Below are 25,667 nucleotides of genomic sequence, written 5' to 3'. Positions count from 1 at the left end.
GATCCGCTGCTGGCCATGTGCATGACCCCCCTTCCAGGGGCGGTGTGCTGCACTCTCACTGGATTCGCTGCCGGCCATGGGCATGCCTCCTTTCCTCAGGCGGCTTACGTACATTCCCACTGACTGTGGTTGTTCTCTCGCAACGCCACTGACTGTGGTTGTTCTCTCACCAGTACGTTGCTGGCCATGTGCATGACCCTCATCCATGGCGGGGTGCTTGCACTTTCACTGGATGTGATGCTGGCCAGGTGCGTGACCCCCCCCTTTCTGGGCGGAATGCCGGATACATTGCGGGCCATGAACATTGCCCTCCTCATTCCATGGGCGGGTATTTGCACGCTCACGAGACTCATGGCTGTCCTTGTTTATGCTGTACTGGACTCGTACATGGGGAGTAGTTGCACTCTCACGGAATTCGGGTTAGGTGGATTATTGCACAATCACTTAATGCTAGGATAACCCCGTGCATGTCACCCTTTCACTAGGCGGACCTCCTGCGTTCCTGCTGGGTACTGTGCGGCCATGTGCATGGTCCCCTTCTGGGCAAAATATGGTATGTTCTACTTCTCTGAAGTTGGTACTGGCCTTGGGCATCACCCCCCCCCTTTGGGGCGGGCCTTTGCATTCTTACCGACTGCAGTGTTTGCCAGGTACATATCCCCCCTTTCGGGGGGGGGGGGGGGGGGGGGAGACTGCCTGCGTTCCATCGCATGCCGTACTAGTCTTGTGCATAACTCCCTTTCAGGCTGCACTTTGCGATCCAGTAGATACTGTGGGACTCTGTGGCTGGCCCCCTTCGCTGAGTGACTATTTTGCAGTGAGCGTACGTTTTTGTGCGCTCTGTGCTTTGTTTGGGCCGTGTATGCCTTCTCCTCCCGTAGGTGTGTTGGCCTTCTCTCTGCTTCGGGGCTGCTCGTACATATGCCTCCCTTCCTCCTGCGACATACTTGTTTCTCTTGGGATACTATGCTGGCCGCAAGTCTTGCATTCTTCTCTGAAGAGATCATTCTGCTTCCACCTGACCCGCATGGGCTCTACTTGCGCTCTACTGCACCGAGCTAGGCGGTACTTGTTTTCGGGTTTGGATTGTATATTGTGGTTCCGTTGCGATGGTATCCGCCATGTTTGTTGGTCCTTCCACTTGGGGAGTGTTTGTGATTCCTAGATGCGTACCTATTCGTCCTCCCGCGTCATTGCTTTCCTGTGCAAGCGGTCACATGGACGAGAGTGCTGTCTGCGGCGCCCCTCGAATTCTACGTTGGCTCTGGCGGGACTACGGTTCCCTCGCCTACTACCATTTCCTCCTCTTCGGAAGCAGTGTGGTATGAGTCCTTTCTGTTGGCGCCCTCTGCGCTTCAGTTATGCTCTGCTACCAGGTTCGAGCCGCTCTTCTCAGGAAGGTCACCCAACTTTGCTTGGGTGCTCAGTTGTCCAGGTCCGGGGGACCTCCACTTTGGGTTTTTCAGGGTATTCGCCTTCTGCGAGACGGTGAGCCGGGCGTCTCACAGTGTAGCGTGTGTTCTGCCTTTGAGCTGTCCTACTAGGACTTCCCTGTTGCCCACTCCTCCCTTCGGTCGGAGGGTGTTATGCCGGCCTCTGTCTCGACAGTTTTTTCTTGCCGGCTCTGTTTTGGATTCCTCTCGGGGCATATCTCTCCGATGTGGCGTCTGCCCGGCCAGGGTTCAGAGGCTGTTCCTTCACTGCCCTCCCCTCTGGGGAGAGCATGGTTGTTCCGGTGTTCCTTGTGGCCTCGTGCCGTCTCCCTCGTTCACACTGGCTGTACTAGCTGTGCGCACATTTACCGGGTCTACCACGTTATGTCCTCCCGCTGGGTGCAGATTCCGTTTTCCATTCTAGGCGATGGTTCTGCTGTAGACTTACCTTCTCGGTAGCTTGGGAGAACTACCCTTCAGGCCAGATGGTCCTTAGATCTCCCACACCGGGACTATAGAATCCCTTCCTCTGATGGCAACGTCGACTTTAGTCTGTCTTGTCCTGGCATCTGTCGGATGCTGGGAGGACCCTTTCGGTTCCTACTGTCTGTCCTTTGCTCCCCCCACTGGGGGGTACAGGACGACGTTGCTCGGGGGACGGCAGGACCAGTTTTTGTCGGACTCTTCTGCCCGTGTTTCTGGTCTGCGCCTGATCACATTTGGTTTCTCCCCGCTTGCCCAGGCGATTCCGGCGGGCACGCTAGTGTTCGCTCCCGGCCATGCTTCATCCAGGATCTGTTATCGGACTTAGAGTTCTTACCTGAGGTTCTGTGGGAAGCTGAGCTTTTCCCCACTCTGCTTTTCTCTCCCCATGGTTCTGTCCTTCTCCAGTCCGGCCTGGGACTGGGACTCTGTTCTTTGAAGGGTCAAGTGTCAGCGCTGTCTATCATCATCCAGCGTTCCTGGCCCCTCTTGGGCCTGTCAAGACATTCTTCCACGGAGTGGCTCATTGGTTCCTCTGTACCGTCCCTGTTACCGCCCTGGGAACTACATATTGAGCTCTCAGCGCTCCAAGCTTTCCTTTGGAGCCGTTACAGAAGTTCTCTCTACTTCTTCTGTCCTGTACTGTTGTTTCTGTAGCTATCGTGTCTCTCAGACGGGTGTCTGAATGGCGGCCCTTGTTGTTCCGGGCCTCCTGTTCCTTCCCAGGACAGGGCTGTTCTCCATCCCCTCCCTTCCTTCCTTCTGAAGGTGGTATCTGCCTTTCATCTCAACGAACGGGAGCGGGCACTTCACCGATTGGACGTTGTTCGGGCCTTCCAGTTTTTACTTGGAGATCACCGGCTCTTGTTGGCGCTCGGACTCTGGTGGTTCTAGGAGGTCCGCGCAACGGTTTGACGACCTCCAGAGTGCCTTTCGCCCGCTTCATCGGTAATGGTTATTGCTGAGGTTACCACGCCAAGGGCAGGGTTCTGCCTTCAGTGTCTCCGTTTATTCCACCAGAGCGGTTGGTGTCTCCTGGCGGAGACATTGAGCTTCGGCCGCGCAATTGTGTGAGGCGGCCACCGGTCTTCCTTGCACGCCTTACCATGTTCTACAGGGTGCATGCTCGGGCTTCGGCGGATGCTGCTTGGGCCACCTGGGTTTGCAGGTGGCGGTTCCTTGATGCCTTCGGGTGCTTCACCTTGGAGCTGTGGTTCCCCCCCCCCCCCTTCTTGGACTGCTCTCGAACGTCCCAAGGTCTCCTGTGTCCCCCAAGGAAAATGGGCGAGAAAACAAGATTTTTGTATAACTTACCAGTAAAATATCTTTCTCGCTCTTTCTTGGGGGACACAGCACCCACCCATTCATTGTTTTTTTCTACACGGTTTCCGGACTTGCTTTACCCCGTTGGGTAGTTGGCTTGTTGGACTTTGCCTTTTCTCACTACTTGGACACGCAACTGGCAGTCTCTCTCTCCAGGCTGAGGGTATAGCTGATGGCGGAGGGGCTTAACAGTTTTCACTTAGTGTCACGCCTCCTAGGGAGTTGAGCTATACCCAAGGTCTCCTGTGTCCCCCAAGGAAGAGCAAAAAAGAGATTTTACTGGTAAGTTATACAAAAATCTCGTTTTGCCTAAAATATAAAGGGAATGTGTCATCCTTAAAGGGCTTCTGTCACCCCCCCAACCCCCAATTTTCAGTTTTTGACTTATTATATTTGTTAATGTAAGCAGATTCCATATATGCCCATCTTACCTCGGGCTGTGCAGTAATTACAGTAAAAAACTTATTATATGTAAATTTCTTCACTACCAGCAAGTTGGGCGGACTTGCTGGTAGCCGCCGCATCCTCTGTTTAAAAAAACACCCCCTCCTCCACTTGATTGACAGGGCCAGCGAGCGCTCTCCTCCTCTCGCTGGCCCTGCCTGCAGCCTCAAATCCCGCGCCTGCGCCGTACCGGTCGTCATTCGGCGCAGGCGCTCTGAGAGAAGGACGCTCGCTTGGCCGCTCCTTCCTCAGTGCACCTGCGCCGATGACGTCAGCCCTACACCCGGAAGAGAGGTCTTCTCTTCCGGGTGCAGGGCTGACGGCATCAGCGCAGGCGCACTGAGGAAGGAGCGGCCGTCCTTCTCTCAGAGCGCCTGCGCCGAATGACGACCGGTACGGCGCAGGTGCGGGATTTGAGGCTGCAGGCAGGGCCAGCGAGAGGAGGAGAGCACTCGCTGGCCCTGTCAATCAAGTGGAGAAGGGGGCATTTTTTCAAACAGAGGATGCGGCGGCTACCAGCAAGTCCGCCCAACTTGCATGTAGTGAAGAAATTTAAATATAATAAAAGGACGTTTTTTACTGTAATTACTGCACAGCCCGAGGTAAGAGGGGCATATATGGAATCTGCTTACATTAACAAATATAATAAGTCAAAAACTGAAAATTGGGGGGTGACAGAAGCCCTTTTAACTTCATGCCTTTTGGAGATCATTTCATCTTCAACTTGCTTAACTGTTCACAGTAACAGTCATTTTGATCAGGGGTGCCCAACCTTTTGCATGCCACTGTATAACCAGTAGGAAGAGTTTGTGAACCCTCTGTACAGAGTGCTAGTGAGAACGTATCTGGAATACTCTGTCTAGATCTGGAGACCCCACCTACAAAAAGAGAAGAAATTGAACGGGTGCAAAAGCAGGCAACAAAAAGGTTTTATGCTTCAGACCTTCAACCATATTAGGAGTGCTGTAAAGAATTTAAAGGGGGTTATTAATTTTTTTTTGTTTTTAACACGTGTCCCCTTTCATGTGGCTTATAACTATCACATTGATGATGACAATGCCCGTACCAGGCCAGTGCCGCACTGCCCGGTGTAATTGGGCTCCTGGCACGTCCTGAATAATGTGCCATACATTGTGTACATTATCCAGGCCTGGGTACAACCTACGATGTACACGGGTTGTACCTGTATAGTCAGGCAGCCGAAAGTTAGTAGCATAAAGAAAAAAAAGCCACTTACCTATGTACTGGTGGTATGTTCCTACAAATAGAAGGTGTAATGTGCTGTCTGTTGTCACATGAACTAATGCAGTGTATCCCAACCAGCGTGCCTCCAGCTGTTGCAAAACTACAACTCCCAGCATGCCCGGACTGCATTTGGCTGTGCGGGCATGCTGGGAGGTGTAGTTTTGCAACAGCTGGAGGCACACTAGTTGGGAAATACTGAACTAATGCAGCCATTCGATAGTCAGCTGTTAATATGTAAGTATATCTGGGTAATACCATCTGCGCATCTGGGGCACATTGACCCACATCTATTAAGTAAAGGGGTTGACATGGATGGCCTATCCTCAGGATAGGTCCTCAATATATCATCAGTGGGGGTCCCACTCCTGGCAACCCCGCTGATCAGCTGTTTGAAGAGACCGCAGCCTCTTCCTACTCCTGTGATGTCACATTTATCAGCCAAATGGCCTAGGTTCAGCTCGGTCTCATTCAAGTGAATGAGACTGAGCTGCAATACCAAGCACAGCCACTATACAATGGACGGCACTGTGCTTGGTAAGCTGTGAGGAGGACATGGCCACCTCAAACAGCTGATCGGTGGTGTTGCCTGGATTCAGACCCCACTAATCTGATATTGATGACCTATCCCTAGGATAGGTTATCAATATCAAACACCTGAAAAACCCCTTTAAGAGCATACCCCATCTCCATTTACTGCTATGGGACTACTGAAAATAGTCAAGTACATTTGCTTGGCTATTTTCATAAGTCCCATACTATACCAGCTTTCCATTCACAGCAGGTCTCTGTTTTTGGGATTAATGGCTATAGTTATTTAAGTCTCTCCTAGCATGGAGTGTGTGTGCTTTGTTATATCAAGTAAGCTGCACAGACCAATTAAAAAGTTTAAGCGCTGACGTTCCCCCCCCCCCCCCCCCCCATTTTTATACCCATGAGCATCAGTAGGATATGCCATCACTGACTGACCCGATGTCCACCACAGCGGTTGCTCTGGACTTAGATTTTCAATGAAATTGCACATGAGGATAACCCCCATATATCACAAGAACAGAGTAATCATTTCACATGATAGTTTATATAAAAACAGTCAATTAGTCAAATGATTAGTTAAAAAAAATATGTACATAAAGTTAAAAACTGAAGATTAAATCACGACTTCCTGAATTCATGATACAGACATTACAGTATACTCATCGGCCATGTGATAAAATAACCAGACCCTGTTCCTGAGTATTGTGGCACTCGCTCCGATGCTCTGCGCACCAATCGGTGGGGCTGGTACCCGACATGTGGTCTATAATACCAGTCAATACTATGCAAAACTCATTTTGTGGCACTTTAATTTGGCCCGAAAACATCGGAAATCTGAAATTATGGAATGGCTGCTCCTTGTGATTGAAGGGTGCATTTCGTGATGGGAGGATGTGTAAAACGGCTGTGACTTTATAATGGGCACAGGCTGAGCCTCTCCGGAGTCCTGTAGTGCCCAGTGCTGTGAGATGTCTGGGTGCTGGGCTCACCAGGCTCAGAATAGAGGTATCGTTGCATTCCAGTCCTGTCAGGGGAAGTTCCTCGCGGAGGCCTGGAGATTGTGTTGGGAGAGATTTTCTGAAGTTGCTCCAGGAGGTATTCATTAGTGCAGGCTAATGACCTGCGGGGCACAGAAACGAGAGACATAAGGGTACGGTCACATAGTGATTTTGGCCATGACAGCTCAGTGTGACTTGTATGTTTTCTGCGTAATGCGAATCGCAACAAATCCAGCAGTGTGCGGTTTATTTTTTTGCGTGTTGCAATCTCATTGGTTCCTACAGCAGCCCGGCTACACTGTGATTTTTGGAAGCGCAGCAGCCGTCACTGCCAAAATTGCCGTATAGCCGAACCCTAAAGAGTATTTTATTTGATAATAATTTCTAGGTCTAACTCTCCAATATGAGAACGCCAGTGTTTCTGGACCGGCAGCTGGAGAACCCATTAGTGTCTATAGTACATGTACCTCTGGCTGTTGTGTAACAGGTGAACCGTCTCCTGCAGTTTATTGGTTTTCTCCAGCTGCTGCTGTAATGATTCCACCTGAAGGCTCAGCTGCTCGTACTTCTGCCGCAGATCCTCTGAAAACAAAACGCTTCTGTTAAACTACTGCAGGCTCTTCTGAGGCGACTGAGGAGCTTTAAACAATCCCAGCACAGCACCGTCTTAAGAGAAAATACCTTGGGGTAAAGACGAGGCTGCCGACCCTTCGTTACGAGCGGCCTGGTTCTCCAGTTTATACACTTTGGTCCGTAGGAAATGATTTTCCTCCATGACTTTTACCAACTTTAGCTTTATGGAATCCTAAGGGAAAGAAAACGAGTTACAGGCTGATTTGTTGTGAATTTCACCTTCAATGCAAAGAATGAAAATCGGCAGCATAAATTGACACGCTGGGAGCATAAAATCCGCATGGCAATTTCCATGAGGATTTTTATTTATTTTTTTACACACAGTAGGGGTCTGTTTCCCCTCTGCGCCGCCAGACAATCCTCATCTACAACAGTCCGTGAGTGGAGAGTTATTTAACCAACATTTACACCTGTTTCCAGGTGTAAATGTTAGTAAATTTGCCGTGGCCAATGTCCTGGCCCTTCCCAAGTGGCGAGGACAACGGAAAAACATTCATGCAACAAAATATTGTGCTGGCATACAAAAAGTCTCAAAAAGAGTTCTTGCAGTGTTTTTTATTTTTTTATGCCAAAAACCGGTGTAGGGATGTTAGTAAATGACACTCAATGTGTGGATGAGATTTGATTAAGGCTGAATGCACGCGGCCGAGAGCGGTCCGTGGTATCCCGGCCTGGCATCCTGCTGACAGCAGGAGCGCACGGCGCCATTGGTTGCTATGACGCCGTGCTCTTCATGCCGCCACTGCACTACAGTAAGGCTCCATTCACACGTCCGCAATGTGTTTTGCGGAAACACGGAGTCACGGATCCACAAAACACGGAAAGCGGCAATGTGCATTCCGCATTTTGCGGACCGCACATTGCCGACATAATAGAATATACCTGTTCTCGTCCGCAATTGCGGACAAGAATAGGACATGTTCTATTTTTTTGCGGAAACGGAAGCACGGATGCGGAAGTGCGGATCCGCAAATGTGGATGCGGACAGCACATTCCGTCCCCATAGAGAATGAATTTTGCGGAAAGGATGCGGACACATTTTGCGGACGTGTGAATGGAGCCTAATACACTCTTATGATCTATATGAGTGTATTACTGTAGTGCAGCGGCGGCATGAAGCACACAGTGTCATAGCAACCAATGGCGCGGTGCGCTCCTGCTGTCAGCAGGATGCCAGGCCGGGATACCACGGACCGCACACGGCCGTGTGCGTTAGGCCTAAATCTGATTTTCTGCCCACTATTCAGCTTTTATGCCCCATGAGGATATATCCTAATGGCGGAGTCACACACCGTTGCTTATCCTGCCTAAACACTTACTACACAATCTCCATGTGTAATGTGAATATAGCTGCAGATTTTACGCTTTGCATAGCAATCACTGAAACCCATGCTGAACATCCTCAATGTTCCTTCAACAGGTGGACAATTTATGTGGATTTGAAAATGGGCAGCATGGCAAAAATCTGCTGTAACGCAATGGATTTTTTTAAAACCCCATTCACTTACTTTGCACTGCATTTGTTGTGGAATTTATGCGCGTGGTATTGCAGCCTCAGCATCATTCACTTCAATGGAGCTGGGATGCAATACCAGATATGACCCATGGACCGGTGTGGTTTCAGGAAGCAGGCAGCCATGTTTTTAAGGAGATCTGCCATACATGTATTAGGGGTCTGTCTGATTTTGCCGAGGTGTCCGCTGGGTTGCCTACAGAGCAATTTTTTTTTTCCATCAGATGTGATGGAAGTGTGGAGTCCAACAGCAGGTGACCCTGGGTGCAGGTACGTGGCCTCCTGTATGTCCATGGTTGGAGCTGTGTATGTCACACACAACCTACTGTGGTCTCGCCGTCTTCATCTCGTCTGTGGATGACTGTAGAATCCACCGTCTGTCTCGCTGACATCAGCCGTGAGAGCAGATCTTGAGCAGGTACTGGTATGAAATAAGCAGTTATATGGATTTCAGATTTTCAGACACTGAAATGCACTACAGTCCTAATACTAAATGTAGTGTTCTTACCCAGGAACCTGTGGTTCTGCAGAAGGGATCCTGAACCATTCCAGTAGCGGTCTACCAAGTCCATCAGCTGGTGCAGGACGTAATTGACACTAGGGGCCTCGCTGCTCCCGGAGCTGACCCTTGTTTTCAGCTCATTTCCGCTCAGCAGATCGTCACTCTGAAAAATTTAGCAATAGATACCGATGAACCACCTTGTATTAAAGGGAGTCTGTCATCAGCATTTCACGTTTGTAACCCTTCCCATAGCTTTCAAGCATGCTTACAGTTAATAAAAACTTTACCTTTAGCATCAATCCTGGACTTATAAAACCATCAAAAAACATCTTTGTAGCATATGCAAATGAGGGCTCGCAAGTGCCCAGGGGCGGCGTTGCGCTCGTAGGTGCCCTGCTAGCTCAGCCTTTTCTTCGCTTTCCCCCCCCGCCCATCCTTTCCCTCTGACCACCTATCTACTAACTTGTTTTGCCGAGATCCCGCGTCTGCGCACTCAGTCTGTCGGCCGGCGCATGCGCACTGCGATGCCCATTCCTTGTACGGCATCACAGTAATTAATGCGCATGCGCCGATGGACCGCCTCCTTTGTTGTGTTTTCGTGTCGTTAGCCGGCGCATGCGCAATAGTTACTGTGATGCCGTACAAGGAATGGGCATCGCAGTGCGCATGCTCCGGCCGACAGCTATGGGAAGGGTTACAAACGTGAAATGCTGATGACAGACTCCATTTAATGGCCCAATATAAGACCCAAACGCTGAAAGTGCCGCCTCTGTATTGCATCATATATTATGGCTATGGACATCGGTCTTATAGCTAAAGATTAAAAGAGGTTATACAATGAAAATTATTGCTCAGCTATGCAAATATCAGATCGAGGTAGCGGAGGGTTGTTCGACTGCTGGGATCCCCAAGTCTCCTTTCTGAGGCTCCATTCACACATCCGCAAATCCATTCCGCATTTTGCGGAATGGAATTGCGGACCCATACATTTCTATGGGGCTGCACGACGTGCGGCCCCGATCCGGAATTGCGGACCCGCACTTTCGGGTCTGCAATTCCGATCCTGAAATAAATAGAACATGTCCTATTCTTGTCCACAATAACGGACAAGAATAGGCATATTCTCTTAGTGCCGGCAATGTGCGGTCTGCAAAATGCAGAATGCACATTGCTGCTGTCCGTGTTTTGCGGATCCGCAAAACACACACGGATGTGTGAATGGAGCGTTGGACCAACATTTGCACTAACGTTCCATTCAGATCTATGGGGCGGATGTAGACAAGTACTACATCAATTCCATGGAAGTGAATGGACTGACAGGCGCACTGTTGCTCCATTCAGAGATGAGACTTGGGAACCCCTCATTCTCAGGATCGTGGGGTTTCCAGCAGTCAGACCCCTGGGATCTGATGCGTATCACCTAACCGGTGGATAGACGATAAATAATTTTTGTGGGATAACCCCTTTAATCCATGCAACTTTTTACTACACTTCATATTTTAATTTCTATGTTTTTAAGATCTCTGCTTGCTGTCAGTAAAATAAAAACCTGTATAAATCAAGGACTTCTCACAGCTGAAAGTTTGTTACAGTGTACCCAGTCTAGACAATATTAGTTGAATTAAGGCTTCCATATATATCAGATTATTGTCGGCTGAACTTTGAGTCCTTGGCAGCTTTCTCCTCTCTTGAGATTAAAAACAGATACATTCTTGGCCAAACCAAGCACGTATGGGGGAGGAAATAAAGGGGCACTGAGTTTTGAGAAAACTTTTGATATGTCATAGAAACATTAAGTTTTGATTGGTGGGGGTGTGAGTGCTGAGACCCCCAGTGATCGCTAGAACGAGGAGAGATAAGTGCTTGCATATCTCTCTCTCCTCGCTGCAGGGGACTGAATTGAGACGGACCCATAGACTTCTATGGAGTCTGTCTCTCTTCATCTCCAGCAGGGAAGAGAGGGCGCATGATATGCACACACTTCGCTATCCTCAATGTACAGATTGGTGGGTGTCTCAGCACTCGGCCCCCACAAATCAAAACTTTTGCTATGTCTCTAACACATCAAAAGTTTTCTCAAAACCCAGTAACCCTTTAAATGTATGGGCACCTGTAAAGAGCATGATCGTTCACATAAATTTACACAACTTTTGCCATAAGAGAGGTTTGCGCTGCTTGTGTATTGTGCATAACATTGCAGAAAACTCTCAGCTGTACAGGTTTTCCATTCACTGAAAACAAGCAGAGCTCTTGAAATGGAGCAATTGAAACAAAGTACATTCCAAATATGCTGAACTTATCTTTATATAATAACCTGTCCCACAACCACGGTTAGCTGAGTGCTGGGTATCTCTGCAGTACCAGGCATCCCTGTGCCCACATACCACGGGCAGGTAGATGCACACTCACACTGCTGACTGTAGGAGATAGCAGAGAGTTCAGGCTGCTGGCTCTTTTCAGTCCATTCTGTGGCACGGTCAGGCTGTCAAACTTTGTGGCAGACAGTCTATCCAGGTTCCAGGAGTTCTTGTAGTCTCTGTTAAATTCGGGGCGGCTCATACTTTTTCCTGTGGACAGATGGGTATTTGCCAATGTGAGTTTAGACGGCAGCGCGTAGGTCTTGGACACATCGGTAAAACCTTTTCTTAAGGCAGAGAGTGAATTTGAAGACGCAGGGGGGTCAGTCAGATGTGTGGTCACATAAAGATCTACAAAGGGAAAATCCAACAGATTACTAAAGGGATTCAAAGATGGTCCCTGCTGTATGGCAGGAGGCTGTACGACGTACCTGAGCTCAGTCTCAGTAGTCTATCTCTGCTTGACTCCTCCACAGACTTCAGATAATCTCTGGATTCTGTGCTCTGTCCAATGCCACTAAAGACGTTGCTGTCAACCCTCGCCCGTTCACTGCCGGCATCCTCCTTCCTTACTGGGGTGGACGTGAGGTAGGTATTTTTGAAGCTGAGCCCTGATGTAGGTGTATCTAATGGGTGTTTTCCTGCGCAGGCAAGATTGTCGTCAATTTCTGATCGTCGGGCCAAATCCTCTTTCTTTGGGTACAGCTCTGAAATGGTCAATTCTGCAAAAGAAACGCGGTGCCCTTCCTTGACTCGTGACGAGGGACCAGGAGAACGCAGGGATGAACGCGTGGGTGAAGGTAAGGGGCGGTATTCTGCAAATATCAGAAAAGACAAGAAACCCTGTGAAGCTGAAGGTCCCTTTGATAAATGGTCATTTCCTTAGAAGTAATTTGACCCCCTGGCGTATAAATACAGGGGTGCACACGGGAGTAGCGCTTGATGTGAGAAGGACTATGATAGGTAGAGATGACTCGGGTGACCGCTTTGTGCAGGTTTTATTTATGTATTAAATGACGTGATTAATGCAGCGGATACGGGTCATTTATCTGCTTAGAACCGTTAGTGACCCCAATGTTGTTAGTAACACAAGTAATTATAGTGAAGCACAAATTATACCAATACCGTCTTCAAAGTCGCTCTGCGGCGGCACGTATGACTGGTGCTCATTAGTCTGTGAATGAAGAGGAAGAAATGCATTTAAAGGCTATAGAGACCTCTGACATGGAAAACATCATTCTTACATGTGTTAGAGGTTATCTGGAGTAAGAAAAAAAAAAGTTGCACTAAGTTTCAGTCTGTACTCTTCATTCTCTGACCCCTAACATTCGGTCTACAACCTGCTCCTAATTTCTGACTTTTCTCATGTGGATGAGTCCCTGCCAATAAGTTATGCTGTGAGGGACTCATCCACATGTCCAGGATGCTGTTGTCTTCACTAGCCCTTGATTTTTGTACCGATTTCTCCTTCTACAGCCCATGAGGCATATCCTCCCTCTTGTACTGACTATCAATGATGCTAAGGAATTTGAGATACCAGAGTCTGCCGTGGGTTCTCTCACTACATACATTGCCTGTGTTATTCTCCCTCCACCTGCAGAGTCTGCCGTGGGTTCTCTCAATACATATAGAGCCTGTGTTATTCTCCCTCTCCTTGCAGAGTCTGCCGTGGCTTCTCTCACTACATACAGAACCAGTGTTATTCTCCCTCTCCTTGCAGAGTCTGCTGTGGGTTCTCTCACTACGTACACTGCCTGTGCAATTATCTCTCCCCCTTCAGATTCTTCTATGGGTGCTCTATTCTCTCCCTACACTTGTACATAGCATATGTGATACTCCTGTCATCCCACTGCTGTTTACCTTGTGTGTGCCTTCTTCCCCATCTACAGCCTGTGTCAGTTGCTCTCCTTGGATTTTCACCCCCCCTATCCACACTCTGACCTGCAGTGTACAACCTCCTCCTCTTCCAACTGATCTCTTTAAGGGCCCTTGCAAACGACCGTATGCCCTCAAAGACATACGGTCCGTGAGCGGGCCCATATGTCCCGGAGCGGCATTAATTGTGCGCACGGGAGCACACAGCATCATAGATGACCATGATGCTGTGCACATCGGGCCGCCCGCGGGGCTATTGTCCCGCACTCATATGATCTTATGAGTGTGAGACAATAGCCCCGCAGGCAGCTGGACGTGCAGAGCATCATTGAAATCTATGATGCTGTGTGCTCCCGTGCACACGATCAATGCCGCTCCGGGACATATGGCCCGCTCACAGACTGTATGTCTCGGAGGGCATACGGTCGTGTGCAAGGGCCCCAAGACTGAGAGAAGGAAGGGGGGAAAGCAGAGAGAGTAGACACATCCAGTTGTAGTGCGCTGTTAGATTCAGCAGGACAGTCACATAGGTGAAGGAGGTACACACACTCTACAGCAGCAAAACTGTAGGAAATTTTTTATGAAGGCCGCTTACAAAGCAGTTTAATTTTACAATTTGGTGGCAAAAATCTGTGCAAAGTCATCCGTATAAAGTGTAATATAAAATATAGTAGGGATCAACCGATTATCGGAGTTACCAATATTATCGGCCGATATTCATGATTTTTTAAGTTATTGGCATCTAACCTTGCCGATATGCAGATAATGCATCCAGCGCGCTATCACAGAACGCTGCTGTCAGCGCGCTCATGTTCCCTCAGCAGCACAGGGGTGACTGAGTTACTCTCTCCCTCCCCGCTGTGCCGCGCTGCCAATGAGGAGAGATGGGAGGAGGAGGAACGGGTGCACTGCGACACCAATGATAATTAACGTCTAATACAAATACAGGAGGCGGTATCTAGCATATGACAGGAAGCTGCAATCAGCGGCAGTTAACCCCTCAAGTGCCGCAGCTCCCTGTCCGACAGGGTGCCGGCTATGTGATTCTGCGCCGACACACCCGCCTCCTGTATTAAACGTTAATTATTATTGGTGGCGCAGTGCACCCTCCCCCCCCCAAGTATAAAAATCATTGGTGGCGCAGTGCGTCCCCCCCCAACCCCACCAGTATTAAAGTCATTGGTGGCAGTGGCCACAGGGTCCCTTCCCCCTCATTGGTGGCAGTGGCAGCTTCTGATCAGAGCCCCAGCAGTGTAATCCTGGGGCTCCGATCGGTTACCATGGCAGCCAGGACGTTACTGAAGCCCTGGCTGCCATGGAAATCTCCCTGCTGCTGTATGTACTATGCACAGGGCAGCAGGGATAGTGTGAGATCCTTTTCACCCCTAGATCTCTATTAAGGTGATTAGGACAAGGGATTAAAAGATCCCAGGTTGCGTAATTGTTATGCTTTTCTCACAGTGTATCTTGTCCGGGTATTCCCGGTTATTGTTTTATATGCCATGTAAAACCTCAATAAAAACTATTGAAACGAAAAGATCCAGGTTCTAGCCCCTAAGGGGGAAAATGGTTATTAAATAAAAAGTAAAAAAAAACAAAAACACCTAAATATTATGTATAAATCGCCCCCTTTCCCAATTTTACATATGTTTATTTATTGTTTATATATTTTATATCACATATTGCCACGTCCGAAAAGTCCAAACTATTAAAATATAAAATAAAATAAATCTCCTATGTGGTGAACGTCGTAACTGAAAATGCACAGAATATCGGTATAAGCTATCGGCACAGGTTATCGGTATCGGCTCTAAAAAAAATCAATATCGGTCGATCCCTAAAATGTAGCAATATAAGTGTTTTCTGCTTGTCTTATGAAATTAGCAGGAAAGCTTCCTCCCCACAAAAACCGCTCCAGTCCTGTCCATTGGTTGTGTCTGGTATTGCAGTTCATCTCCATTCAAGTAATTTCCACAACTTTTTTCTTTCTTAGTTTACTATAACATTTTATCTTCAGGCTGTGTGACTAAGGCCTAAAGGTGGATTTAGACAAGCAGATAATCGTCCAAAGCAAGCAATGGAAGATGAACGATTATCGTTTCATGTAAATGTTTCTAACGATTAAGCGATCTGACCAAAAACGCTCGCTCAAGGTCTGTGAAATTGTTAGTGCGAAAGTACAATTATCGTTAGAGATGGGCGAATTTCCGGTTATGAAATTCGTTTGCGATTCGTTTACTGGGAAAGGTGAATTGCGTTATGGATTCCGTTACCACAAACCATAATGCAATTCTTTGACGGAATGCATAACGGAATGCCTTTAGAGGCATTCCGTTATTAATTCCGTCATAATAGAAGTCTATGGGCGGCAAAACGGATCCGTCCCGTTTCAGTTATGCAGGGGAGGACATCCCTGCATAAACTTCTATTATGACGGAATGAATAACTGAATGCCTCTAAAGGCATTCAGTTATGCGTTCCGTCAAAGAATTGCATTATGGTCCGTGGTAACGGAATCCATAAAGCAATTCACCTGTTACCAGTGAACAAAGCGTGAACGAATTTCAAAATATGAAATTCACTCGTCTCTAATTATCTTTGTCGTTAACAAAATTCATGATAATCGGTTATTTTAAATGCTAGTTGTCTGTTACGTTTGGCTGTTTAGCGATTATCTGCTCGTCTAAATCCACCTTAATACACCAGCACCAGTATGTAGATACTTGCACCTACCTTATATTTAGATGGGGAGATCTTCATGTAGTCTGTACGGTCATTCTCGCGTCCATTTACCTTGCCGAATTCTAGAATGAAATTTACCAGTATATGGTATATAGCTTTAGTACTTATGGATTTCTTTACTTTTTAATTCAATTTTCAAGGTTTTATGTCACCCATAGGTTTCTTGTATCAAGATGGATAAAAAACACTACCCCCTAGTGGTCATATGGTAAAGTACCTTAATCTGCTGCATGGCTTACTATAAACTTTATGTGCATCAATTCCTCCTCATTCAGCTACCTCGCACAATCACATGTAACTGGTAGAGAAGCTTCAGCAGCAGACAGAGCCGTGTCTTCTGTCTCTTTGGGAGGGCAAAATGCTTGTTCCTGATCACTGCACCGTGTAAATGTGCTGCCAATCACCGGACAAACAAGCGAACACTCGTTTGTCAGGTGATCAAATTTTTCATGTGCACCAGAAATAGTTGTTTGTCTGCAGCACATTGCACTGTGTAAACGGACATGCTGCAGACAATATGGAAACTGAATGATCGTAGCAACAGTCTTTTACCCCCAAATCAGCGTGCATTGGGCGGTGTAAATATGAGCACCCATTGACTTAATATTTTATAAAAGCATCAGTATCAAGCATGGAGTCTCAGTTGCAGAGCTCCTATTGATTACAACAGCGCAGAGAGACATCCTGTGTCCCATTACAAAGACTTATGTGTCTGATCGGTGGGGGGCCCAACTGCTGGGACCCCCACGATCACAAGAATGGAGACCCTGTACCCTGTGAAGCTGCAAACTGGGCATGTATGCAGCTGCTCCATTTATTTCTATGGGGGTTCTGGAAATAGCCAAGCACCATCATAAATGGAAGACCCTTTTAACTCTAGGGAACTAAACGAGAGATACTTTATTCAAATGGGGGGAAATGAGGTCCCTGTTCTCGCGTTCGGCAGGGGCCCCAGCAGTTGGACTCCTGCTGATCAGACACTTGTCCGCTATCTTGTGGATAGGTAGGGGGTAAGCCTTGGTATTGGGACAACCCCTTTAAGGGGCTATTCATACAAGTGCATTCAGGACATGTTAAATCAGTCTGGATTACTTGCCAGTAATATAAGTGGATAGTACGCCCTGAATACACCCCTTATACAAATACCAAGGACACAATACAAATTTTGTAGCTGTGGCTACATCAGCAAATATTCTACAAAATTCTGCTTTAGGAGAAACGTTAGTTTAATGTGATACATCCTTGAAATATTTTACCTGCGTTGCTCATGTCAAAATCCAGGTGAGTTTTGGCTGATGTCTTCTGGGTGTAAGAGCTCCCTGTGCTGAAAGACACAAGACATGTACAGTAGAAATGAATGGAAGGTCGGTCCCCTCAGAAAATGTAGTCTATAGACTTCCATCATTCTATATAAAGTGGGATATCATAATACAGAAGCGGATACAATGAGCTCTGTGTTAGGACTGGGGGGGGCGTCCACCAGTATTAGGCTGTTCCAGCATAAACGCTCGCTGTCAGCCAGACAAGAACCACTACATGCAGCGGGATTAGTCTGGCGAAACCCAGCATTTATGCCGGAAAAGTGGCCGGATCCCATTATAGTCAATAGGGGTCCGGCTTACCCCCTCCTACCCTTCTGATCTGACAGTACTTGGGCTGCATGAGCAGTATGCCAGTTATGCCAGTATCAGGGCTGGACTGGAAAGAGAAGCTAAAAAAAAAAAAAGAGGCCCCATGTTGACAATACAGATAGGCAGGGACAACAATACCATAGTGCAGCACTAAATATGAATCCCTCCCCTGCAGCATTGAACTATATAACGGTCCTTAGGACGACGATACCGTTCAATTCAGGAGGGCACCTGCAGCCACCAGCCAGGCGCATGATGCCCTCTAGCATTGATAACTACGGAGAGTTTCAGATTGTTAGGTATCCAGCTGGCAGCCCCCTGGGCATCGGGCTACTGGGAAATTTCCCTGTGGTTTCTATGGCCAGTATTTTCTCCTGTTGGCATGCACTTCATGTCTTCCACCACGGTTCTAAAACTTGCACGCACCCAAAAAAGTGGAGAATGGGCTTGATAAATATGATGTCCATACATTGGTACAGTATATGGCGACAGTTTAGGCTCTTGGCTGTCATGTGTCCATGCCAGATTTCTGTCCTCCCAACAGAAACATCAGACATGCATTTAACAGCTACCATCTGTCACCCATAGGTGCCCACGTTCAATGGCTGCCTCTGTATAGCATATTGCAATACGCTGCGCTACTCCATACAGTAAAAAGAATAGTGTCCCTGGTGGGAACGACCCCAACGTGGCCAAAAGAACTGAATAGAGGCCTATGGGTCCATTTAACACATGTGACGCTAGCGTTGCTAGTGCAGACGCTGAACATACACCTCTAACAGTGTGAACAGACCCTTATGTATAGATCTCTGGACGCTACATAGAATCAGATACAAAGTACAGAAAATGTTACATTAAATAAAAACAAAATAAAAACAATTGTCTGTTCCTGGTCATTTTCAGGCGTCTCCTAGGCCAGATATTGCGATACATATCTCGATAACTATCCGCAGTAGGACCGTGCACTTACCTGCTGATCTCTACCTCCGGCATCTCCTTCGTTTTATAGTCTTTTAGCTGGAAATTAAACTTTGCGTTTTTCCTTTCAGTCTCCCTCACCGGCCGTTCGTCTGCAAACAATGACATATCTGCTCAGAAGGGTCCGATTCTCTGACATGCAGCTTTTCACCTTTCCCCCCCTCCCCCCAGATCTGGAGGAGCCGAGGATGCGAGGCTGGAGGGCTCAGTATGAATGGGCCCGGCTGACAGTTGCATAAGGTTTGCAGAGGCTCCAGGTGAAGCCATGGCAACTCCCTACGCAGGGCACAACAGAAACCTGGGCAGGGGCAGGTCCCTCACACCCACTCCTTTATTCATTATTAACCCCATCACTGCCCTGCTCCTTCATCAAATCAACATACGCTCGTAGCAGAGTGCATCCATTGAAATCTCAGCGTTATCCGGTAGCCTGAAACATACGGCTCTCCAGCTGATGTAAAGCTACAACTGTCACAGCATGCTGGGAGTTGTAGTTTTACAGCCAGTTGCAGAGTGGCGTATAGAGAGGGCGGCTGTACCAGAATGCTACATTTTCAGTCCAATGTACAGAGCGCTTACTGAAGATAACAAATGTTCTGCAACTTTCTAATAGACTTTGGGGGTCATTTATTAAGAACGGAGATTTAGACGAGGTGCCGGCCTCTACATAACTTCGGTGTATCCACCGCCTGCCTAAATCTATGCCATCTCCCTTGCTGGCGTAGATTTAGATAATTATCTACGCCTAAAAAAAGCGTAAATTTTTTTTTTTATGAGACGGGCCTGCCCGTCCCCCTTCCCTGTTCACATCTCGCCCCTTTTTTTAGACCTGGTGTGAGCCGGTAAAAGTTGCAGATTGCGACGCAAATAACATTTGTGCCGCAATCTGCTACAGATATACGCAAAAAAGTGGCGTATATGTGTTAGTAAATGACCCCCTTCGTGTATCACATCCTCACTAATGTCAACAGTTCTGCTTACAGTCAGGGAATGGAGACATTCTTGTTTACATCCAGAAGCTGAAAACCTATGCAAACCTTATACGTTTCACAGCTAAGGGTTTGCTTTTGCACATAACCGTAGCCTGTTTTGTGGTCCACAAGCTGCGGATTCGCAAAACACGGATACTGGCTGTGTGCCTTCCGCATTTTGTGGAATGGAAGGTCTGGGCCATAACAGAACAGTCCTATCCTTGTCCGTAATGCGGACAAGAATAGGACATATTCTATGTTCTTGCAGATGCCACAGAACGGACATATGGATACGGACAGCTTATGGTGTGCTGTACGCATCTTTTGCAACCCCACTGAAGTGAATGAGTCCGCATCACACCCATAAAAATTCGGATGCGGACAAAAAACATGGTAGTGTGCATGAGCCCTTAATTGTAATCAGTCGATACAATCCTCTGTGTGTAAAACGAAATACATTTGCCTGCATGCATTGTAGAAAGCGATTGGGTCGGGGAGAGGTTTGTGCTGCCGACTGGTTTAGGCAAGGGCTACACGTCGAAATCTGTTGCAGTAATACGACACCATAGACTATTATTATAATAATTGTCTATGGTGTCGCACTGCGACATGCTGCGACTGCGACACTACTTGCAAAAAAAACATCCAAAATGGATTTTTTTGCGACTGTCGCGTCCCAGACGCAGCATGTCGCAGTGCGACACTATAGACTATCATCATAAAACTTATCGTACGACAGTGGTGCGACAAATGTTGCAGTGTAGTTGCGACTTATTGTCGTCGTGTAGCCCTAGCCTTAAAGCAGGGATCAACACCTACAGCCCTCCAGCTGTTCTAAAACTACAACTCCCAGTATCCTCCTTTCACTTACATGCGATTTACACGAACAGCTGAGCGTTGTGTGCATGCTAGGAGTTGTAGTTTCACAGCAGCTGGAGTGCTGGCGGTTGCTGATTGCTGGTTTAGAGGATTGGGTAGAGCGGAAACAATTGTAACGAATTGTCAACTGATAAGTAGTATATTTTTAAGCCCGTTCACTGACAGGAAGCAGGTGTACATAAGAGTCCACGTTTCATTTGTCCAGCACTCACCTAGAGTCTTCAGGGTGCCTATGGCATGGATGACAATGAGGCGGTAATCGGCGTCTTGTCTAGTGACCGGATTGAGGCGCAGATCCAGGGTCTTGAGAAGGGACAGTGGTCTGAGGCGCACTATCTCCTCCAGGGCTTCAATGTCATTATAGTAAAGGTTCAAGGAGTGCAGAGCGTGCAGATATTCAATGCCCTGCAAGGGGGAAATGTTATCAGTCCAATTCCCCCACATCATCCATTTAATAAGCGGCACCATACATCACTGATGCCGCTTATCTTCATGGATACAAAGGATCAGACTGCACCTTTCCAGTCCATGATCCTCCTGACATTCATTTGCTTGGTAAAATGTATTTGTTATAAGTGTCTGCCTAAGTATTACACAAATACAGCCCTAAAGGTGCAGTTACACCAACAGATTATCTGACAGATTTTCTGACCAATCATTGGTCAGATGGCCGTTTACACACACAGATCTTTTGTTATACATACCAACTATTGTCTGATTGGACAGAAATTGGTCAGATAAACTGCTGGTGTAAATGCACCCTTAAGACCTAGTTCACACTTGCAGTTTTTTTAACCAAAGTCAGAGGTGGATGCAGCAGCGAGGAGAAGTATGTCTTTCCTTTATATTTCCAATTCGCTTTGAATCCATTTCTACCTTTGCCTCAAAAAACGACATCAGAACCTGCCTGTGTGATTTCAGCCTTAGAGCCGCCCCTTACCTGTAGGCTGATGATTAGATTTCTGGACAGATCCAGGGATCGAAGACTTTTAAAGTTCTTAAAGGCGTCGCCCAAGGAGATGATTTTTTCTCTGTACGTCCCCTGGAGGTTAAGTGACTCGACCGTATCTTAGAAGGGGGAGAAAAGAATCACTGGAGTTAATATCTAATCTAGAATCCATACAAATGTATCAGCAGGAAGAATAAGAAGCACAGTGACACCTCTTCAGAAGAGACCACCTCATCCAGACCCCCCCCCCCCTAATCCTGTCCACCCATCGAGAGCACCCCCTCGCCCTGTCCACCCATCGAGAGCACCCCCTCGCCCTGTCCACCCATCGAGAGCACCCCCTCGCCCTGTCCACCCATCCTTTCTACCACTCATCCAGAGCACCTCTAATCCACACAACCCCATTATCCTGTCCGCCTTCATCCATACCACCCTTCTCCTCTCCACCCCTCATCCTGTCCACCCACCGAGAGCACTCCCTCGTCCTGTCCACCCACCGAGAGCACCCCCTCGTCCTGTCCACCCACCGAGAGCACCCCCTCGTCCTGTCCACCCACCGAGAGCACCCCCTCGTCCTGTCCACCCACCGAGAGCACCCCCTCGTCCTGTCCACCCACCGAGAGCACCCCCTCGCCCTGTCCACCCACGAGAGCACCCCCTCGCCCTGTCCACCCACGAGAGCACCCCCTCGCCCTGTCCACCTCTCATCCTTTCTACCACTCATCCATAGCACCTCTAATCCACACCACCCCATTATCCTGTCCGCCCTCACCCATACCACCCTCATCCTATCCACCCATCGAGAGCACCATTTATTCTGTCCACCTCTCATTAAAAACCACCCCTCATCCAGAACATCCCCTTATCGTCATCTAAACCACCTCATCATCCAGTTCACCGTCTTGTGTTTCGGTTTCTTCCCAAAGTCAAGATCTCTGCTTGCTGCCAGTACCTGGAAACCTTACTGTTTACATCCATTGGCTGACCTAATCCTTAGGCGTTACACTTGTGTCCAGTGCAATCTTCTGGGAGCTAAACCTGTCCACAGCAGAAATCTCCTAAAATGTATCGGCGCAGGTGACATTCCCAGCGGATTGTCTAGACTGGATACAGCTGTAGCAAAGGTTTGGGAAGTAATATTAGGTCAGAACATGTTTTCCGCCTCTGGATGTAAACAAGAATGTATCCATTCACTGACAGCAAGCAGAAATCATAGAGCTAGTTAGGAACTGAAACCCAAAGTCTGCTAGGACACTGCAGCACTTTCCTTATACACAATAGTTACGCGGTAGGCTAGCGCTGGCGGCACACGTCACATGACCAGTATGGCAACTGATGATTGCAAATGGGGTCATAGGGCAACCTGCAAGTTAGGCTACTGTCACACAGTCTTCTAGTAGGCTGTTCTGGCATAGGGTGCCGCAAATCGGGACGGACAAAAAACTATTTCTGTCCGGCTGATTCTCACCATATTTACCAGGCCGATTGGTCTAATGGGGAGAAAATGAGATCCAGCCTCAGAGAGGGAAGTGCGGAGTAGACCGGATTATGTTTTATAGTGTATGGGTTATGTGTGTGTGTGTGTGTGTGTATATATATATATATATATATATATATATATAATGTATTGGGTATACTGTATGTAAATAATGTATTATATTGTATGGAGTATATTGTATAGCTTATGTATAATAGAGAGTGTACTGTATGGCTATCTAATCTATAGATTATGTATATGTAATGTATGTTTTATAATGTGTGGATTATATTGTATAGATCATGGATATACTGTATTTATTATATGATGGATATAATGTATGGATTATATTGTATGGGTTATTATTTATGGATGTACAGATTGTATGGATTATATTGTACAATACAATGTGTGGATACATCATATAGCTGATGAGACGTCTCCAGGCTCTCCATTATCACACCTTCACTCTGCGCACCCATTACCTGCCTCGCCCGCCTGCAGCCCGGCTCTCCCGTACACCCAACTCTCCCTCAGATGAACCCTCTTCACCGCCATCCCATTCAATGGGTGCAGCCTCATCAACAGTCCCCTAGCAACGGCGGCAAACAAGGTTCGCGGGAAAGGTTCCGGGGGAGAGCGGGATTTGATCCCCAGTAACACAGGGCAGACAGGACTGGCCAATAGGCTGCTGCGGCAGAGGGATGTGGGCGGAGTAAGACACGGGTAATGGCTATTGGTGGTTTCCATAGTCACCGCGATTGATGCTGTTGGCATGGAGAGAAAGGGCGGGGTAACGCTCAGGGATTGGTGGCGGGAAGCGCGAGAGGTTTTCTGAGGTGATTTTTCAGGTGTTTGTCAGCGAGCGCTAAGGATGGCGGGGACCGAGCTGCTGGCGGTAACGGCGGTGTTCATGACGTCATTCCCAGTTATTACTTCATATGTGTTTGTGTATAAGCAGTAATAGTTTTTTATCAGTACCGAAATCATCTGAATAGACTTAAAACGGAGTCAAAATCTCCAGTATACATAATGGTGTAATGTGAAAAGCTGAGGGCCAGACAGCCCTTACACCATGTGTTACCAAAATTGAGTGGGTCAGAACGAGGGACAAACCGGGCACTGCCTTATAACCGCCTTTCCCCCAGGAAACGTGAAGTAAACCGGGCACTGCCCTATAACCCTTCCTCAGAAAACATAAGGGTAAACCGGGCACTGCCTCATAACCCTTCCTCAGAAAACATAAGGGTAAACCGGGCACTGCCTCATAACCCTCCCTCAGAAAACATAAGGGTAAACCGGGCACTGCCTCATAACCCTCCCTCAGAAAACATGAGGTAAACCGGGCACTGCCTCATAACCCTCCCTCAGAAAACATAAGGGTAAACCGGGCACTGCCACATAACCCTCCCTCAGAAAACATAAGGGTAAACCGGGCACTGCCTCATAACCCTCCCTCAGAAAACATGAGGTAAACCGGGCACTGCCTCATAACCCTCCCTCAGAAAACATAAGGGTAAACCGGGCACTGCCTTATAACCCTCCCTCAGAAAACATGAGGGTAAACCGGGCACTGCCACATAACCTTCCCTCAAGAAACGTGAGGTAAACCGGGCACTGCCACATCACCCTCCCTCAGAAAACATGAGGTAAACTGGGCTCTGCCTCATAACCTTCCCTCAAGAAACATGAGGTAAACCGGGCACTGCCACATAACCTTCCCTCAAGAAACATGAGGTAAACCGGGCACTGCCTCATAACCCTCCCTCAGAAAACATAAGGGTAAACCGGGCACTGCCTCATAACCCTCCCTCAGAAAACATGAGGTAAACCGGGCACTGCCTCATAACCCTCCCTCAGAAAACATAAGGGTAAACCGGGCACTGCCACATAACCCTCCCTCAGAAAACATAAGGGTAAACCGGGCACTGCCTCATAACCGTCCCTCAGAAAACATAAGGGTAAACCGGGCACTGCCTTATAACCCTCCCTCAGAAAACATAAGGGTAAACCGGGCACTGCCTCATAACCCTTCCTCAGAAAACATAAGGGTAAACCGGGCACTGCCTTATAACCCTCCCTCAGAAAACATAAGGGTAAACCGGGCACTGCCTCATAACCCTTCCTCAGAAAACATAAGGGTAAACCGGGCACTGCCTTATAACCCTCCCTCAGAAAACATAAGGGTAAACCGGGCACTGCCTCATAACCCTCCCTCAGAAAACATGAGGTAAACCGGGCACTGCCTCATAACCCTCCCTCAGAAAACATAAGGGTAAACCGGGCACTGCCTTATAACCCTCCCTCAGAAAACATAAGGGTAAACCGGGCACTGCCACATAACCTTCCCTCAAGAAACGTGAGGTAAACCGGGCACTGCCTCATAACCCTCCCTCAGAAAACTTGAGGTAAACTGGGCACTGCCACATAACCTTCCCTCAGGAAACATGAGGTAAACTGGACACTGCCTCATAACCCCCTCAGGAAATATGAGGTAAACTGGGCACCCTTGCCTCCTCCAGTAGACAACCGGGCACCCTTGCCTCCTCCAGTAGACACCCCCCCCCTCAGGAAATGTCAGGCCATTGAACCTACTAGATGCAACTGCGGCATCTAGGGCTGCCAGGTAAACTAGGAACATCTCCCCCCATTGTGTCAGATAATCTGGGCACAGCCGTCTCTCAAATGTGAAGGAAACCAGGC

General features: G+C 47.9%; 2 protein-coding genes across 3 annotated transcripts in view; one reads left to right on the top strand and one right to left on the bottom strand.

Moving 5' to 3' along the window:
- Nucleotides 1-6,178: 6,178 nt before the first annotated feature.
- LRRC36 (leucine rich repeat containing 36) lies at nucleotides 6,179-23,562 on the bottom strand. Of its 2 annotated transcripts, none has more exons than XM_040410533.1 (14): nucleotides 23,450-23,562; nucleotides 21,479-21,606; nucleotides 20,751-20,943; nucleotides 18,681-18,780; nucleotides 17,336-17,403; nucleotides 16,071-16,141; nucleotides 12,582-12,636; nucleotides 11,894-12,277; nucleotides 11,515-11,813; nucleotides 9,112-9,268; nucleotides 8,930-9,024; nucleotides 7,139-7,262; nucleotides 6,925-7,039; nucleotides 6,179-6,579 (listed from the first exon to the last, which is right to left on the bottom strand). In XM_040410533.1, the coding sequence occupies exons 1-14, from the start codon at nucleotides 23,544-23,546 to the stop codon at nucleotides 6,372-6,374; spliced, it is 2,094 nt and encodes a 697-aa protein (XP_040266467.1). In that variant the 5' UTR covers nucleotides 23,547-23,562; the 3' UTR covers nucleotides 6,179-6,371. The 2 variants fall into 2 exon arrangements, with proteins under 2 accessions (XP_040266467.1, XP_040266468.1); XM_040410534.1 differs by having other exon boundaries at nucleotides 12,588-12,636.
- Nucleotides 23,563-23,838: 276 nt separating this feature from the next.
- KCTD19 (potassium channel tetramerization domain containing 19) overlaps nucleotides 23,839-25,667 on the top strand; it is a 57,771-nt gene continuing 55,942 nt past the window's right edge. Inside the window, exon 1 of the mRNA XM_040408954.1 lies at nucleotides 23,839-23,862. Coding sequence (XP_040264888.1) covers nucleotides 23,839-23,862 — 24 coding nt within the window. The remainder of the gene's footprint in view (nucleotides 23,863-25,667) is intronic.

This window comes from Bufo bufo, chromosome 10 (genome assembly GCF_905171765.1).
Source record: "Bufo bufo chromosome 10, aBufBuf1.1, whole genome shotgun sequence".
NCBI classification, from domain to species: domain Eukaryota; kingdom Metazoa; phylum Chordata; class Amphibia; order Anura; family Bufonidae; genus Bufo; species Bufo bufo.
Note: the sequence above shows the minus strand (reverse complement) of the source record. Positions and strands in the feature narration are given on the sequence as shown.

Coding starts and splice junctions, on each gene's coding strand:
- LRRC36 (XM_040410533.1), bottom strand. CDS start 23,546: ATGAGGCTGCACCCATTGAATGGGATGGCGGTGAAGAGGGTTCATCTG. Junction 21,607..23,449: donor GCTGCAGGCGGGCGAGGCAG/GTAATGGGTGCG, acceptor CCCCCTTCTAAG/ATACGGTCGAGTCACTTAAC. Junction 9,025..9,111: donor GCAGAACCACAGGTTCCTGG/GTAAGAACACTA, acceptor ATTTCATACCAG/TACCTGCTCAAGATCTGCTC.